The sequence below is a fragment of the Solanum tuberosum genome, unplaced genomic scaffold, assembly GCF_000226075.1.
Source record: "Solanum tuberosum cultivar DM 1-3 516 R44 unplaced genomic scaffold, SolTub_3.0 scf00021, whole genome shotgun sequence".
NCBI classification, from domain to species: Eukaryota; Viridiplantae; Streptophyta; class Magnoliopsida; order Solanales; family Solanaceae; genus Solanum; species Solanum tuberosum.
In genome coordinates, this window is record NW_006238947.1 from 604,708 (window position 1) to 622,326 (window position 17,619).

General features: G+C 30.3%; 1 protein-coding gene across 2 annotated transcripts; it reads left to right on the forward strand.

Annotated features, from left to right (window-relative positions):
* The first annotated feature begins 13,507 nt into the window (after positions 1–13,507).
* Positions 13,508–17,619, forward strand: LOC102603115 (transcription factor AS1). 2 transcript variants are annotated; one of them, XM_006340961.2, is made up of 2 exons: positions 13,508–13,777; positions 16,261–17,619. In XM_006340961.2, the coding sequence occupies exon 2, from the start codon at positions 16,311–16,313 to the stop codon at positions 17,394–17,396; it is 1,086 nt and encodes a 361-aa protein (XP_006341023.1). In that variant the 5' UTR covers positions 13,508–13,777; positions 16,261–16,310; the 3' UTR covers positions 17,397–17,619. The 2 variants fall into 2 exon arrangements, with proteins under 2 accessions (XP_006341023.1, XP_015161455.1); XM_015305969.1 differs by lacking the exon at positions 13,508–13,777 and adding an exon at positions 13,788–13,852.

Here is a 17,619-nt window from a genome sequence, read left to right on the forward strand (position 1 = left end):
AAAATTAAAGTAAAGAAAGTTACAGGTAAAAGGAGAGAAGAAAAGGGGATTTTTTTATATATAAAAAAAATATTTTTTTTCTTGATTGTGTGTATTGGTTTTCCTAGAAGATGCCTTTTTTGGACTTTTCAGCTGAAGCCATAGAAGGTTGACTTGGTCTTTGTTGCAGTAGGACCAAGAAAGTCATCAAATTCAAACATATGGGAAATTTTTTCAGTAAAGTTGCTTTATTAGTTGATCACTAAATTATTTGTATAAAACAAGTCTGTTTACAGCTGAAATTTGAATCTTTCTTTACATAAACATCTCACATACCAACTAATTTGGATTTGTATCACAAGATTGATCAATTCACTCAAATTCGAGACTTTTTAATTAAAAATTATGCAACTTCATCCATCTCACCACACCTTAGAGGCGAAGCTAGTGTGTAGGCTGAGGGGGATCGACAATATGACATGTTGGTTTGGTTCATAGGAATTTGTAGCTTTTTCGAGATGTTGTATGAACTCAGTTATTATTGTATAATAACTTGAACTTGTTATAAGAACTCGTAAACTAGGAGTCGTTTGGTTGGGAATATGTTATCCCAAGATTAATAATCCTGAGATTAGTCATTTTGGGATAACTTATTCCATCACTATGGTATAAATGGTGGGATAAGTTATTTCAAATACGACTACCAAACAAGACATCAAAATATTATTTCAGGACTATTTTTTTATCTCATGAATATTTATTCTTATCCATCTCACCAAACGATCCCTTAATATACAAAACTCGTCACTGAATGTAAGCTAAGCCATTTCAACATAACCAATAACTTTCGTTCAAGTTTTATATTTCTCTTAAAAAAATTATTTAATACGCTTCAAATTAACAACTCAAAATAATTAAAATTATGAAATCATACTTTAAATTTTTAGCACCTTTTAAATAGTACAACTGATTTCAACTTTCAACATTAGGTAGAGCTGCTTAGGTGTTGGATTTTCTACTGTGGATTTTTTTTGTCTTTTTTAAGGTTTGTTGGATATCTCGATGATTAGTCCTATTTTGGATTATTTATTTGATTTTAATAATACTATATCATAAAATACTATTATGCTAGGATTATTAAAATGTCTTTTTCTATCTTCCAGAACCCTTTAAATCAAAATGTGTCCTTTAATATTAGATCATGATAATGTAATTATCAAAGTCCCTTGAGATCTACAAATTTAAGGTTAAAAGTTGTACTGCATTTTCAGACTATCAATAACACAATGTCATTTAATTTATTGTTTGTCTATGTTATATCATAAAAAAAAATGTTAACTCTTCCAATGAAAAAAAAAACTACTATGAGTCTATTTCGAAAATGTTAGGCAAGTTGCTTCCAAGTTGTCTGTTTAATCTACTTACAAGATTGAGGAAAGGAAGGTTTTTTAGGAAGTTGATGATAAGTTATCTGCTTGATTCCAAGCTTTTTCAAGAAACTTTGTACTTACATGAATATTTATAATATAATACATCTGTAACATTATCTTTTGAATTTCATCAATAGAATAATGTATGCCTCGTCAAAATCTTATTAGAGAAAAATTTGAAAAAATTCTCATAAAGTTGGACAATATTGTGCACATATAGTTTGAAAAACTTGCGATCTAGTTTATCGATATCTTCACGTATATCCATATTCTTCTTTGAAAGCTATACATTTTTATACAGTTGACTACACATATAATCACAATTAAATACTATATTCACGCGATTTCTGTTATGTTTAGATTTTGTATGCGCGGTAATACAATAAATTTTGCTATGTTTTGAAAAAACAAAAGATACTTTCTTTTTTTTAAGAAGAAGAAAAGAGCAAAAAATCACTATATTTTGCAAAAATGGTTACTTATTTGTATTTCTTGTATGAAAACGTAATGGGCTGAAGCTGAAGCTTCTCGGCCCAGTTAAGGCCTTCAACAATTGACAATACAAGATGAAATTGGCAAATTGCTATTTTTATGGATATACAAAAATATACATGAAAGAGATACATCGATATACAATACTAGTAAAATTACATGCGCTTCGCGCGGGAATTTAATATCATAATATTTATAAAATAGTATTTAAAACCTATCAGTCATTAATAATGTAAAGAAAAATGAAAATTATTATATCTTATTATTTATCGTTAATAACATAGCATAAATTAATTACTATAAAAACACATACCAGGATCTGTAATATAAGCAATGGTGTTAGTGAGCCAAGGAGCAAAGTACACAAATATTTAATTGTGAAGAAGAAGAGGTTCAGAATTGTCATTGTTTTAAAATGAGAGAAAATCTCTCTATTTATAGACAACAAATGGTAGTGTGAACAAATGTTTATTGTGCCTTATCGAAAAGGTCACAACCTTTCATAAAAGTCACAACTTTTCATAAAAGTTACAACTCTTCATTAAAGTTGCAATTTTTCACAAAAGTTACAATTTTTCATAAAAATCGCAACTCTTAATTAAAGTCACAACTTTTCATAAATTTCACATTTTTTCATTAAAGAGGAAGGGTAGTTTTGTAAATAAATAAATTAAAAGGGAATTCTGATTTGTGATGGCGCCCTGTAGGCGAGCCTAGGGTTCTCTTTTATATATGATATATATGATTAGAACTTGACTCTTTGTTTTTAAGAAGAAGTTGGTGAAACTTTGGAAGGTTTTCTAGTGAAATTGGATCTCTGAGTAAATAAATCTCCTAGAGTTTAATTTTATGTGACGATTTGGAGAATGTGCAGCACGAAGGAAACACTAATTTTTTTTTCTCTAATAGTCCGGTAAAGGTAAGATTTGTGTATATTCTATCATCCTCAAATTTCATATGGTGAGATTATATTAGATATGTTATTGTCGTTTGTTGTATTATATGGGCATATACAAGGTGGAGAGTGAAATACACGAGACAAAAAATAAAATTTTATACTAATAAAGATTTATACTCCATGAATTTTGAAATCCTAGCAAGATTTCACACAGAGATTGTGTAAAGTTTGAAATCTATGATTGCTCATGCAAATATGAGTTGAAATTAAATGTGGCTAAACTTTGATGGTTTGACTGAAAAACAGTTATCTCACCCAATATTTTTACACTCATAATGTTGAGAGTTAATTACATCTATCCCTACTCTTTTCCAAATTACAAAAAATCCTTAATTTTGGTGGAATCCAGATATATCTCAAAACGTCCTGATACATCGTGTCTCGATTTCGGATAAATCTCTCAACGTCTCGGTTCCGAATATATCACTTAACGTCCCGATATATCGCGTAAAGTGATGTATTCGAGAAGAGGAGAAAGTAGAATTTTTTATAAATTCTTCAAATGATAGAGAATTTTAGAAAATATGATAAAATAAGTTAAATATTTAAGTAATTTTTCCACATTTACATTGAAACAATATCCAAGAGGCCCAACTCATTATCTTGACAAAAAGATATATATTAGCCACACAACTTACGTACAACTATACAAGGAGAACTCATTTTGTGTATCATGTTTATAATTATTAAATTACTAAAAGTATGCTATATATTTTAATATAATAATATCATTTAGTTATGACTTATTAGTACTACTAGTTAGGTGTATTCTTACATTAATTTTAACTAATACGAGTACTTTTTTAAAGTATTAATCTGATTTGGTATACAAATATTAAATATGGATAATTTTGTTTTCTAGAGTATCCTTCTTTTTTTTTTTTAATAATATCCAACTTTGACTAAAATTAATAAAAAAATTTCACACCTGTACATATATTGATTGGATATGATTGTTGAAGATAAAGAAAACTGAAGACATGGAACATGTTGAACAACCTGGTTCAATCAACGTGTACAACGGAGTTTGAGTCACACTAGGCATAGATTACTTATATCGACTAGGTTGCTACTTCTTGTACTAGCTAAAGTCGACTAGGATTAGATTATTTATATAATAGTATTATTATTATTATTATTATTATTATAGTAGCATATGTATTGTAATAGAACTCTAAGTATAGTTAACTCAGGACTTTACAATTCTCAGTAGGTATGTACTCTACAATTCTCTTTAATCACCAATACAATTTTTTATTTCTCCTAATCTTAAACGTGAGAATTCTACAATGATTTTCTTAGCATCTATTGCAAAAAAGGCTAAGGTAGTTCATAGTTGGAGGGCCTATTTTTACAGTCCAATCAGAAAAATTCATGTCCTTTAATGGGAAAGGGCCACAAATGGTTGAGGCTGTGATTTAATGGATTTGAAACTAATAATTTCTCCAACTTCTTAATTGTGTTTGTTCTTATTTGAAAGGGGACTGACTGATTTTCCCCACTTCTTAATAGTGCTTCTTTTGTTTTTACTTCGAAGGAGGAAAAAACATTTAAAATTGTGATGTCTTTAATTAAAGATCTTAAGTTTGCGTCCTATATAAATAAAGTCATAGTTGGTAAAATAATGTTTTATTCAGAGACTTTTTTTTATGTAAATTTAAATTAGCCAAACTCCCAATCAGGTATCTAACAATAGTTGATTGATGAGGAATTAAGTCATTTTTTTAATGTAAGAGGTGGTTACTTTCTGAACTTGTTGGTGCTAATTCAAATTAGCATTTGTTAGGAAACAATCACCCTCGAAGTGGGACTTCTTAGTGTGAATTCTTATTAGTAAGATTTCAAAATAAGTATGAAACACTAGTAGAAGAATGAAGTTACTTTTGATTAAAAAAGAATGGTTATTATGAATTCTCTAGGGTGAATTCGAATGAGTTGAACTATAAAATAGATACCAAACATCAAAAGAGGAATAAATTCACTTTCGATAGGAACAAATATTCTCAAAATGAACTCGATGGTGCTAATTCAAGTTAGTTAGACGCTAAAGCAGGTACCAACACAAAATGAGACCAATTTTATTAGGAAACAATCGCCCTCGAGGTGATAGTTCTTAGTATGAATTCAAATCAGTAAGATCTCAAAATAGGTATCGAACACCAAGCAAAATATAAAGTTATTTTTGATAAGAAATGGTTACTCTTAAAGTGAAACTAATTCGAATTAGTCGAACAATAAAATAGGTACCGAACATCAAACTAAGAATGAATTCTCTTTTGATAGTAACAAAGAACTTTATAGTTCAAATTTGAATAAGTCGAACTTCAAAACAATTATTAGACACCGAATAAATAAAGTCACTTTTGAATTAGTCGAATCTCAAAACGAATATCGCCGGATAAAAAAAAAGATAGTTGTAATGTTAATGAGGGGACCTTAGGTTATTTATTTGCAGATCCCCATAAGATGTGCAGGCCTTAGTTTCCTTGTACTGTATTTTGAATAGTAATAATAGTAATAATTTGTGGAATTGTGATGGACTTGGTGGGCTGATATATATATATATATATATATATATATATATAGGAATTGCTAAATGGTCAGATTATTTTTTTTGAATTTGGTCAGAAAATTAAAATACAGTAATATTTTTTTATTTTAAAATAAACTGATATTTTTCCATTTTTTAGTTAAAAGATATTAAAGTTAAAAAGGTAAAAATATTTAAAAAGATAAAATATCATTCTGGCCAAATTTTCTAGCCAAAAAGATTTTTCATATATATATATATGCTATTGCTTTGTCATTTGTGTCTTATCTTTTTCTCTTTTTTCCCTCTGTCACTTCTACAGCATACAACACATGCCAACCTTCACTTTTGACGTGCTTCTTTGGCCTCATTGCAAATACATAAATTTTTAATTTTATTATTTTATTTCCAAATTTTACTTTTAAGAAATTAATTCTGATTTATAAGGAATAGAAAAATGCTAATTTTTTAAAAAATATTCTTTGTTTTTGAAGCTCGATTATGAAACGTGTGATTAAAATATGAGGAATTGAGGATTTAGTAATCTTAGATGATAAAGAAATGAGTGTTGGACTTAACTCAACCTCTAACTAGTTAAAGAGTGAGATTGTTAAGACCATATAAAGGAGTCTAATTACCTTATCTCAATCTATGTGGGACTTAATATTACTATTTTCTTGCACGTCCAAGACGGGATATTTAGAGGGTGGTTAAACGAGCCTATTTGAAGTTTATATATTTAGATTCTAATAGTTCAAAGTGTTCAGTTTTAAGGGACATGAACTATTCGACCTCTTTCATGAAAGGATCTTACACATGGGGACACTGAGTAATCTAGTCGACAGGAGCAAAGGAAGGTCATTGATTATACTATATTCAATGAATATTTTAAAACAAATACACATTTAAGTACTCCTAAGTTACTGAATTTAACTAAATTTATAGTCGAAATTCTGCCTCCTCCCTGTGGATTACATATTATATCTATTTTAAACAAAAAAAAAAAATTAAAAAAGATTAGGCAAGAATGAAACCCTATATTAGAAAATCTACATATAAAACAAAAAATGTTGAAAAAAATTATTCAAACACGTTTGTTTGTCGAAATACTTTTTTAAGTAACTGTTTAAAGTTCCACCCTTGATATGATATCCAAAAGCCAAAGAGTGACACCCCAACATGAAGTCCAAATTGGTGGAGACCATAGACAACAAAGCTTGCACAAATAGAATTGGCTAACAAGTGGTATATAAGTATCCTATTGGTGTGTATGCAGTCTTATTTTTATTTTTGTAAAAGTAGATAGATTATTTCCGATAGAAATTTGTCGATCCAAAATAAGTATTAAAATCAAATATAGTAGAGAAAATCTAAGATGCTACAACAATAATATATTCAGTATAATTCTACAAATGAGGTCTGAAAAAAATGATGTGTATGTAGCTTTATTCCTATCTTTGTAAAGATAAAATTGTTGTTTTCGAGAGACCTACGATCAAATAAAAGCATATGAAAACAAGATAGAAATGAAACCAAGTAGAAAAAAGTTAAGCAAAATCAGTTGAAATATTCTCTCAAGGTTGACATTATTAGGGATCATTTGGTTACGAGGATAAAAGTTAATAATATTTGGATAAAATGAAGATTATTTATTTCGAATTTAAATTAATTTTTCATTTTAGTAATAAACATTTGGGAATTGTTCTATAGTATATTGTACTCCGTATATTTCATTTTTATTTGAACAAATTACCAATAAAATATATCTTTAACAGTACCAATATTATAAATCTCAAATTAATCACAGTCTAGACGAACCAAACCACCCCATAACTTCTTTTTTTGGGAGAGGGATGAAATTCTAATGAAGTGCATATATGCAGTTCATGACTTTTGTTTGGGCCATTGGTTTACTAGCAATGGAAAAAGTGAAAGTAAGACAGATTATCATTCACTTTTTTTTTTTTTAGATCTTCTATTTATATTAGAAAATTAAATAAATATATATGTATATTAACTTAACCCCCTAACAAAATTGTTTAACAGCTCAATGGTAAGAAAATAGCGATAGAAATGTCTTTCACACTAGTATTGTGGGTTCAAACTCTACCATCAATCTTCTGTCCTAAAATTTAATACTTCCATACTCCTAGTTTTGATTCCGCCTCTATAATCAGAGGCAGTCCATCTCTCTAGTTGGGGCTACACGTGCATTCATTAATTTCGGAAGAAATATATATATATACTGTCATTATGTTGCTGGTATAAGCTAGGGGATCCACCCACGAAATCGGGTTTTGAAGGTGCACCCAAAGTATTCAAATTCTGAATTCGCCTATGTCTGTAATAATGTAGTATAGTTGATAAAACTGTGCTCTTTCTTTTAATTAGAGATCTTGACAATGAGTATTCGATATAAATTTAAATTAATTAAATTTTAATATGAATATCAAATATCCGAGAAAATTAAAAAAAGAAAAAAGAAAAAAGAAAAAAAAACATAGTTTTAATGATAAGAGGGATGAGGAGATGCTTAAATTCCTACCACAAAGGCAATCCCCTATTCCTTTTCAGAATGAGGAGGGAATAGTGGGGCCTATTGTCTGACTGTGGGCTCCACACTGAGTTTAGAGGGAAGATCTCCCTAAATTTTACAATTCCTTTGACTTGTCTACATCATTTTCTCCACTTTCCAAAAACACCCTTTCTTTTTCTACTTTTTACTTTTTTTCTTTTGTTAACCCCTTTTCTCTTGTTAAAAAGAGAAGGGAAAAGGGTATGATATACCCCTTAACTTTGTTATTTAGAGCTGATATACCTCTCATTATGAAAGTGACTCATATATACCCCTACTTATATACAAATGGCTCACATATACCCTTTTCCTCTAACGGAAATGAAAAAAATTAATTTCAGGTTAATTTTTTTTAAAAGAAGTTATAATCCCATATGAGTATATTTAATCCTCCTCAAAAATATATATTTCTTTTAACTTTTTTATTTTATTTCAATGACTAATTTAGATTTATTATTTTGATGGTCAAATTTATTTATGTTTCACTAATATTCTTGTAAAACTTATTATAGATGACCAATTTTTTTCTTCAAATACAAAAATTAAATTACAATATAGACAAAAAAAAATAGTTTAAAACTATAATATAGCCACAAAAAAAATAGTTTTAAATTTTTTTCTTTACACCAAGGAATGAAAGAAAAAAATAAAATAAGAATAAGAAACTCAAATAATTATAATAAAAGAAATCAAAAAATAATTTATTAATGAGAAAGATTAAAATATACCTTGAACTTTTCTAGAAGAATCATATATACCCCTAAATAATTTTTAAGAAAATTAAAAGTAAAAAATATAAATTTAAAACTAACTTTTTCACTTCCGTTAAATGAAGGGTATATGTGAGCTCATTTTGTAACGGTAGGGATATATGTGAGCCGTTTGTATAACGGTAAGGGTATATATGAGCCACTTTCATAACGAGGGGCATATCAGCTCCAAAGGGCAAAGTTGAGGGGTATATCAGGCCCTTTTCCCAAAAGAAAATCATTTTATAGCTAATTCGAAGGTGAGCTATCGAAGGATTAAATATTTCATTTTGTTATAATATATTAGCACTAAAATTTGGTGAGTCTACCTTATTTGAGGGTCGATTAATTCTATTAGAAAAGTTTCATTTGAGGAGGTAATGCTTTTAAACAAAGATAATTTAATTTTCAAAATTCAAATTCAATTTTTTTGATCAAGCGTCTGAATGGTACTCATTACTCACCATCCAACCATATTCTTAACTTAATCATACATTCAATAGATTCTTAATTCAATTTATTTGTCTTAATTTAACTTCATTCAAGTACATAGTTATTGAGATTAGTTATGACCTACAAGTTATTCTACATGCTATTAGAAGCCAACGCGATATTATGGTTACTTGCAAAGTTATATTGAAACTTGTTCACTTACTAGCCATTCAATCATCTAAAAATGTATACGTGATCTTCAATATGAAATCTTATTAGTGATGCTTAAATAACTAACACGTCTTATGACTAGAGGCGAAACTAGGTGAAGGTTCATAAGTTTGGACGAACCTACTAGCTTTTCTTAGACTCTATATTTATATTATATATATTAATTTGTATTTATCCATAACAAGTGTTGTGAATTCAAACCTCACTATCAAGAAAAAAATTTCTTTTCCTTTAATATTTTTTTTTTTAACAATATTTTTCTCTTCTATCCTAAAATTTAGAATCTTAAACTTCTACCGAACCCCAAACTCCTAACTATGACTTCGATTACGATATTACCCTATCAATTATGAAAGTTGAAAGGGCAAGTGTTGGTGAATATGAAGTAAATGGAAGGGTGAAAGAAGCATAGAAAAAAAAGATATTGGTGGATTGTACTTTGTTTTGTGTAATAATAGTATATAGATAGGATAAGGGGGGTGGGGTAGGTGTGGGGGGTAGGGGTAAAAAAGAGATGTAACGTATCACTGACAAATGCCATAGAGAAGAAAGAGGGCAGTCAAGTCCTGTCTCTTTCAATCTTCGTCTCCTTATGCCGGGAAACCCGGACTACAGTCCCTCTCACTCTACCCCTCACCCCCACCACCTTTTTACCCCTCACCCCAACCCATATACCAATTTTATTAAAAAAAATTATTTTGTTATTTTTAATAAATAGGTTATATTATTATACTAATTCTTATCTATAGTTTTTTTATTTTTGTTTCGATTTTTTTACTATCATTACTGGTTATATTTTTCATATTTTGAGTCGAGCGTAAATCTTCTCCACGTACATAGTAAAGGAACAAAGATGTTGAGTGACCTCTAATATGATGTTCATCGAGTAACAATTTTAGCGTCGATATCAACTTATATCTATTTTTCGAGTATTTGATAGGGAACGACATAACCAAGATAAAGAAAACTCAATATACTTTCGTAAAATATTTGTTTTTTTGGTAAATGTAAAATGATACTATTGTTGTTTGGAATATTTGTTTTCCCTTATTAGGAAATTTTTTTTAGAAAATGGTCCCAAAGGCTAGCTAGTTGTCATTTCAATCCTCGCAAGTCCCGTAGCTAATGATGACCAGAGATACATTAAATACAAATTTTCTATAGTCTCATTTTATCCCAATTTTTTTACCGCTCAAACGATAGACATTGAAATTTTGTAGAATTCTACTAAATGTGTTCAATTTAAATTGTGATTCTACAAGATCTGTTCAATTACAATTAGGATTCTCGAAGTTTACTCAACTCTAAATTCTAGTTCATGTACTATATCTCAAAAAAGAGATCGAAATCTCAAAAATTCAACCACAAATTCATGAAAGATTCATAAAGAAATTAAGATCTCAAATATTCCGCAAATTCATGGAATATTTTTTAAGAGATCAAATTCAAATCATCTTAATTCGAGATATATATCATTAGCGGAAATAAAAATCATCCTAGTTCGAGAAATACGCCACCAACGGTCCTCAAATTATGAAAATCAAGTCAAATCATTCAAGTTTGAGAAATACACCACTAATGATCTCGAATCGTAGATAAATCTTAAGAGACAGAAGAAAGAATTAAGGGATGAACAAATTTGTACCCGCAATATTTATCAAATTACTATGTTTATTCATGTTTTATTTGTGATTGCAATTAATTTTCTGTCATACAAAAATTGTTGCAAATACATTCATAATACAAATTCTTATAATAGTACTCCTTCCGTTTCTATTTCTATTTATACGTTATCATTTTTAGAATTTACACAATCCTTAAATAAATTTATTATTGTCTCCTTGTTTAGTGATCTCTTGGAGTCAAGATTTCAATAAATAAACCGAAAAATATAAGCTTTCAAAAAACCAAAGTTTTTTTTTTTTTTTTTTAAAAGGCACTAGTATCAAGGTGATAACTGTGGTGCTACTTTTTTTTTTCACTGTGGGGTTAAAGTGGTGGCAGTAAACAGTGTAGTCACTTCGAGTAGGAGGCAGGTTTATCAGAAAAATAGTTAAAAAGATTTCATAAATAATAAAGTTGAAAACAATAAAAATCAAAACAGTGTTTTTTTTCCACTTTTCAAAAAGTAAGAAAAAAAAATTAATTTTAGAAAAAAATCAGTAAATAAATGTAAGACTTTTGATGATGATAGTTTCAAAGAACTAGGCAGATGCTAATCAGTACTACTGTCTACAAACTTCCCTTACTTGCCATTATTGCATTTAATGATTCTTTTACCCCCCCCCCCCCCCTCTTTTTTTTTCAAAAAAAAAAAGAAGAAGTTACGTTTAGCCATAAAAATAAAAAATTATACAAAATTCTTGTAGTCAAAATTGAGTTCAGTTTTATTTTTTTTGTAATGTAATAATGCTTTATAATTTTATGGACAATTTTAATTTTCAAGAAGAGTGATTCTTTTTTAAGAAAAATGAAAAATTCTCATATCAATTAAGTTTGTCTAGTTTTAATCTAATATGAATTTTTTTTTGTTGAAAGTCATTTTTGAATGGGTTTACGCAATTTTGATTTGATCGGAGCTTCAGTATGAACTTTGAACACTAAATCGAATGAGAAATAAAACAAAAAAAAGATTCTTGAAGGTCACAAACTAAAAATACAGTCTAAAAACTACTCTATAACAGACTATACTTCAATTCTGAACCCATTTTCTGCACTAGAGAGTCTGTATTTTCTGCAAAGACTAAAATAGAAAAGCTACTATTTCAATGAAGCATGTATTTATTTATATTTTCTTTATTGCTCAACCACTTGAAAGATATTTATGTATTAAAATTAATACTATTATTTATATTAATAAATATTTGATAGCTTCTTAGTTGTTTTTGTATAAAACTCAGCATATAACAATTCTGGTGTACTATATTATCTTTTTAGTTATGCATGTTTAGTTATTTCTATCTTTTTATGTTACATAAAATAATTAAATTATCTTATAACTCATACATATAAAATTATAAATTGATAACTGAACATTGTACTTGATATGCTGAAATTTTTAACATAACAACTAAAATACAATCCAAATAGTATTAGTAATACTGATTTTAATATATAAATAATTTAAAGGGAATTTTCATAAATAGCCACTATAATAAATTTAATTATGTTCTATAACTATAATTTGCATATTTACGGGTTGTAGCTACAGTTTAAGCTATCTCGTTTGTATAATCTGCGTGTTTGTATAATTCACGAATATATTTGTATAATTGAGTTATTTTTATATAAACTCGAAATAACGAATTTATACAAACACAAACTTTTGAACTTTAAACAGTTACAACTCTTTATGATCTCGGCTTATGATTCAATTGCCATGTATTTAGCTATACAAATTATATTATATAAAATTACACTATACAAATTTCGAAGTATACAAATATATGAATTATACAAACTCGAAATTTCAACCCACGTAATTATCACTGAATATTGATCGCGAATGCTAATTAACTAAAATTATAACTATAATAACTAATTAGCTAGTATACCTTTACTTAGCCATATAATTTTACCATAATTTAATTTAATTACTAACTAAAAATCAAACTACACACTTAGCTTAACAATTAACATCAGTAGATGAGACAAAAGTTAAATGATATATTAGAGTTCAAATCTTATGACAATACCATGATTTTCTCATTTAGTTTTGATTTAATGCATAAATTTATCGCAACGAATAATGATCTTAACATGATTATATGATTTGAACTTATAATTTTTTAATCTTTATCTCACACTTAGTTTTTTACCTTAAACTTTGAATATTTTAATCTTGAACTTAAACTCGTGAAAGCATAAATGCTTCTACATTGTAAAAGAACTTGTATCACTTTTCAAAGAGTTTCCACCTTTTTACTCCTTTGTAGACTTTTCACGTTTTTTCTCGCTTGATGATTTAAACTCACAATATTAAAATAAAAAATGAGAGTTATTTACTATACGAGCAACTCTCCGCGCTAACGATTTGAATTGAGGTGGTGTTACTTTTACTTTTTTGAATTTTACCCTTAAACAAAATGTACAACACTAGTTGCATAATAGTGCGTGTGTACAAATAACCTTTCTGGTTAAAGACGCCATTGCCGTCTTCGTCATCACATTCTCTATACACGTCACCCTTCAAACAGAGAGGGCCATACCTTACCTCTTTACTCTCTTATTACCCTGCATTTTCCTTTCAATCTTCTGTTCCATCTCTCTTCTTCTTCATTTTCTCTTTGCTTAAACATATTCTCCTTCAATCTTTTCTCTGTTTTACTCATATTTTCTTGAAATACAACAAAAAAGAACATATGGGTCGAGCTAAAAACTGGGATGCCTAAGTTGTTTTTTGTAAGTTCTTTTGTAAATCTATTAAAGTTTGCTCCTTTTTTGATTCTGTGATCAAAATGATGTGTTCTGTTGTGGGTAAGTCATATAAAGTTGCTTGCTTTTTTTGTTTTACTGAATTGTGTTTGCTTGTCATAACAAGCATTTACATTAATGGTTATATTTGGTGGAGATAAAGAGTTTATCTTTTTCCTTTAGTGGTCTCTGCATTATCATTTTGGTCACTGCATTTTTTCTCTTTTTGCTCATATTTTTCTCGAGCTAAGGACTGGGATGCCTAAGTGATATCTTGTGAGTTCTTTTGTAAATCTATGAAAAGTTGTCTCCTTTTTTGATATATGATCAAACTGATTTGATGGGTATTTTTTTTTTTTTAACTTTGTTCTGTTTTCTGGGAAGTGGAGTTTTGCAAGGCTGGCAGCTTGTTTCTTTATTTTTTCTAATACTGAATTGTGCTTTTTTTTGTTCTAGTAAGTATTTACATGTATGGCTATATCTGGTGGAGATAAAGAATCTATCTTTTTTGCTGTTGTGGTCTCTGCATTACCATTTTTTCTGTCCCATTTTGCACAATCTGGTTTCTGCATCTTTTCATGAAAAAAAACTGAAAGATCTAATGGATTGAAGCAAGAATTGGGCTTCCTAAGAGGTTTCTCGTAAGATTCACAAGTCTTGTCCCCATTTTTGTTTTGTAATCAAACTGATATGATGGATGCTTTCTACTTTGTTATGTTTGTGGTTTTTTTTCAGTGTTGGTCTTCTGTGTGGAAAAAATCTTCTATTGATGCTTGTTTTTTTGAATTCAATTGTGTCTTTTTGTTCTTGCATTTACATGTATGGCTTTTATGTTATGTGTGGAGAAGATAAATAATACATCTTTTTGGCTGTAATGCTTTGCATTTCCATCATCTGTCTGCCATTTTGCACAATTTGGCTTCAACTATAACTAGGAAAATGTTGAAATCTCTACCATGTTTGTTCTTGACTCAGATCTTACTAAGAATTGTTTGTATGTTGTATTATTGTTGGTCTTGAATCTTTCTATTTGATATCACTTCATTTTCTGGTACATCTACCTAATTACATTTTGCATAGCACTTCTCCCATCTTTATTGTGTTTTCTCACTTTTAGCTGGTTTTATTCTCTATCTTGATATATTGAAGATGTGGGTCTCTGAATTTCTGTGGATAGTCTCAGTGTGGTATTATCTGGTTGTTCCACTTGCTTTGTGTCTTTGCTATTTTGTTATTGTGTTTTCCTTGCCTCAAAAACTTCTTTTTTGAGCCAAGGGTCTATTAGAGACAACCTCTCTACTCCACAAAGGTAGGTAAGGTCGGTGCATCTCGTATGCTCCCGAGATCCCATTTGTGTGACTACACTGAGTAAGTTGGTGTTGTAGTAGTTTCAGGGTTGCATAACTTGATGTTTCTTAATTTGGACATGAAAACTTTAGTACTTTTAAAGGGTTATTGCAATTGAGCTAAATGAACATGAGTTTAGTAATCTAGGAAGAAGGGTGTTGCTGAATTTGCATCATCATATTCTGCTGAGTTCTTTTTTGTGATTGTTATGCACTTACAGAAATCTTGTACCTCAATGCTGGTCAAGATGGATATTGTTCTGGATAGTGTAGCCGTGTGCAGATTGGGTGTTATCTGATTATTAATGTTATGTGTAATCATACAAGTATGCTTGTACATGGTTAACTATATTGCATCAAATGGTTTATGTAAAGCATGTTTCTATTGATCTACTTGGGTGCATACACGTCTGCTTTCATTTTTTCTTTACTGTCTTCTCTGCATTCATCTTTTAGCAGCGACCTTCGAATGTGGCTAGTCTGGTCTCTATTTATGTTAAGAGTTCAATGCTGCAGGACCTGAACAAAAGTAAATGTGAATATATTCTTCGATTCTTATCATAATTCTATCTGAATAATGTTGTTTTCTAGAAATGCCAAGTCAACTTTACATTATCTTTAATATTGACCTGGTCCTGAGTAGTGTATATCAGAGTGACATTGCAGCACTTTCTAGAAAATTATGAACAGATGCCCCTAAACTATGCGTATAAAAGTGTTACTCCCTCTGTCTTAATTCATGTGGTCGTGTTTTATTTGGCACTAGCATTTTGACCCTTTTTAAATAAGTGTATCTTTTGTTCTCATTATCTATTTTCTAATGAGTTTTGTATACTAGCAATCGGTTGCATTCTCGTCTCGGAAATATCTTGGGTACTGGAACATTGCATGAGTTTCAGTGCTACTGAATGATCCTTTGTTTCTGTGTTGGTATTTTATATAAGGGCGCTGTAGTGACTTTCCTTACAAGTTAGTATATTATTTCTGTGTTATGCTAGTAACTACATTAAATGTGATGAACTTGCATGTAATAAGAGTTTGTTTGTGATCAGTAGTGTCCTTAAGATATGGTTCTGATTCTTTACTTAAGTATTGAAAGTAAAATGGTGTGAAACATTCTTTCAGAAAAATTATGAGGAGTTTGGGACGATGGAAACTGGTGTTTACACCTGGAAATGAGGGAGAGGCAACGGTGGCGAGCTGAAGAGGATGCTTTGTTGCGAGCATACGTGAGACAGTATGGACCAAAAGAATGGCACCTTGTATCACAGCGTATGAACACTCCCCTTAACAGGGACGCAAAGTCTTGTTTAGAAAGGTGGAAAAACTACCTCAAACCAGGGATTAAAAAGGGATCACTCACTGAAGACGAACAGCGTCTTGTTATCCAATTACAGGCTAAACACGGTAACAAATGGAAGAAAATAGCAGCTGAAGTACCAGGTCGAACTGCTAAAAGATTAGGAAAGTGGTGGGAAGTTTTCAAAGAGAAGCAACAGAGAGAGCAGAAAGAAAACAACAAGGTTGTTGATCCTGTAGACGAGGGAAAATACGATCACATTCTCGAAACCTTTGCAGAGAAGATTGTGAAAGAAAGGAGTGTCCCAGGATTACTTATGGCTACTTCTAATGGAGGTTTCCTCCACGCCGATGCCTCAACTCCTACGCCACAAAATCTTCTTCCTCCGTGGCTTTCTAATTCAACTGCTCCTTCAACTATCAGATCATCATCTCCATCTGTGACTTTAAGTCTCTCCCCCTCAACAGTGCCACCTACACCAACGCCTGGCATTCCGTGGCTACAGACAGATAGAGGACCGGATAATGCGTCTCTCATCTTGAGCAGTTTTCCACATCACGGTGTTGCTCCTCCTTGTGGAGAAAATCCATTTATTACTGAACTTGCAGAATGCTGTAAGGATTTAGACGAAGGGCATCGTACTTGGACTGCACATAAGAAGGAAGCAACTTGGAGGTTAAGGAGGGTTGAGTTACAACTAGAATCCGAGAAAGCAAGCAAAGTTAGGGAGAAGATGGAAGAAATTGAAGCGAAAATGAAAGCTCTGAGGGAAGAACAGAAAGCAACACTAGACAGAATTGAAGCAGAATACAAGGACCAACTAGCAGGCTTGAGGAGGGATGCAGAAGCAAAAGAGCAGAAATTGGCAGAGCAATGGACATCCAAACACATGCGCCTCGCTAAGTTTCTTGAGCAGATGGGATGCCAATCTAGACTTGCTGAACCTAATGGCGGCCGCTAAAGCAAAGCTGCAAGCTAAGCCAAGAATTCTTTTATGTTTCCTTGTTCCCTAAGACGTTTCTTTCTAATGTCCACGACTTTTCTTACTGTAAACTTTTTGTTTGGTCACCTGCTATTTGGTTCTCTATGTTTTCCTTTATGCATGATATGATAATTCTATAGTAGGCTGCAACTTGTATTTTTGGTATCTGCAAAGGATTTGTTGCAACTTTGCGACAACATAA

Coding starts and splice junctions, on each gene's coding strand:
- LOC102603115 (XM_006340961.2), top strand. CDS start 16,311: ATGAGGGAGAGGCAACGGTGGCGAGCTGAAGAGGATGCTTTGTTGCGA.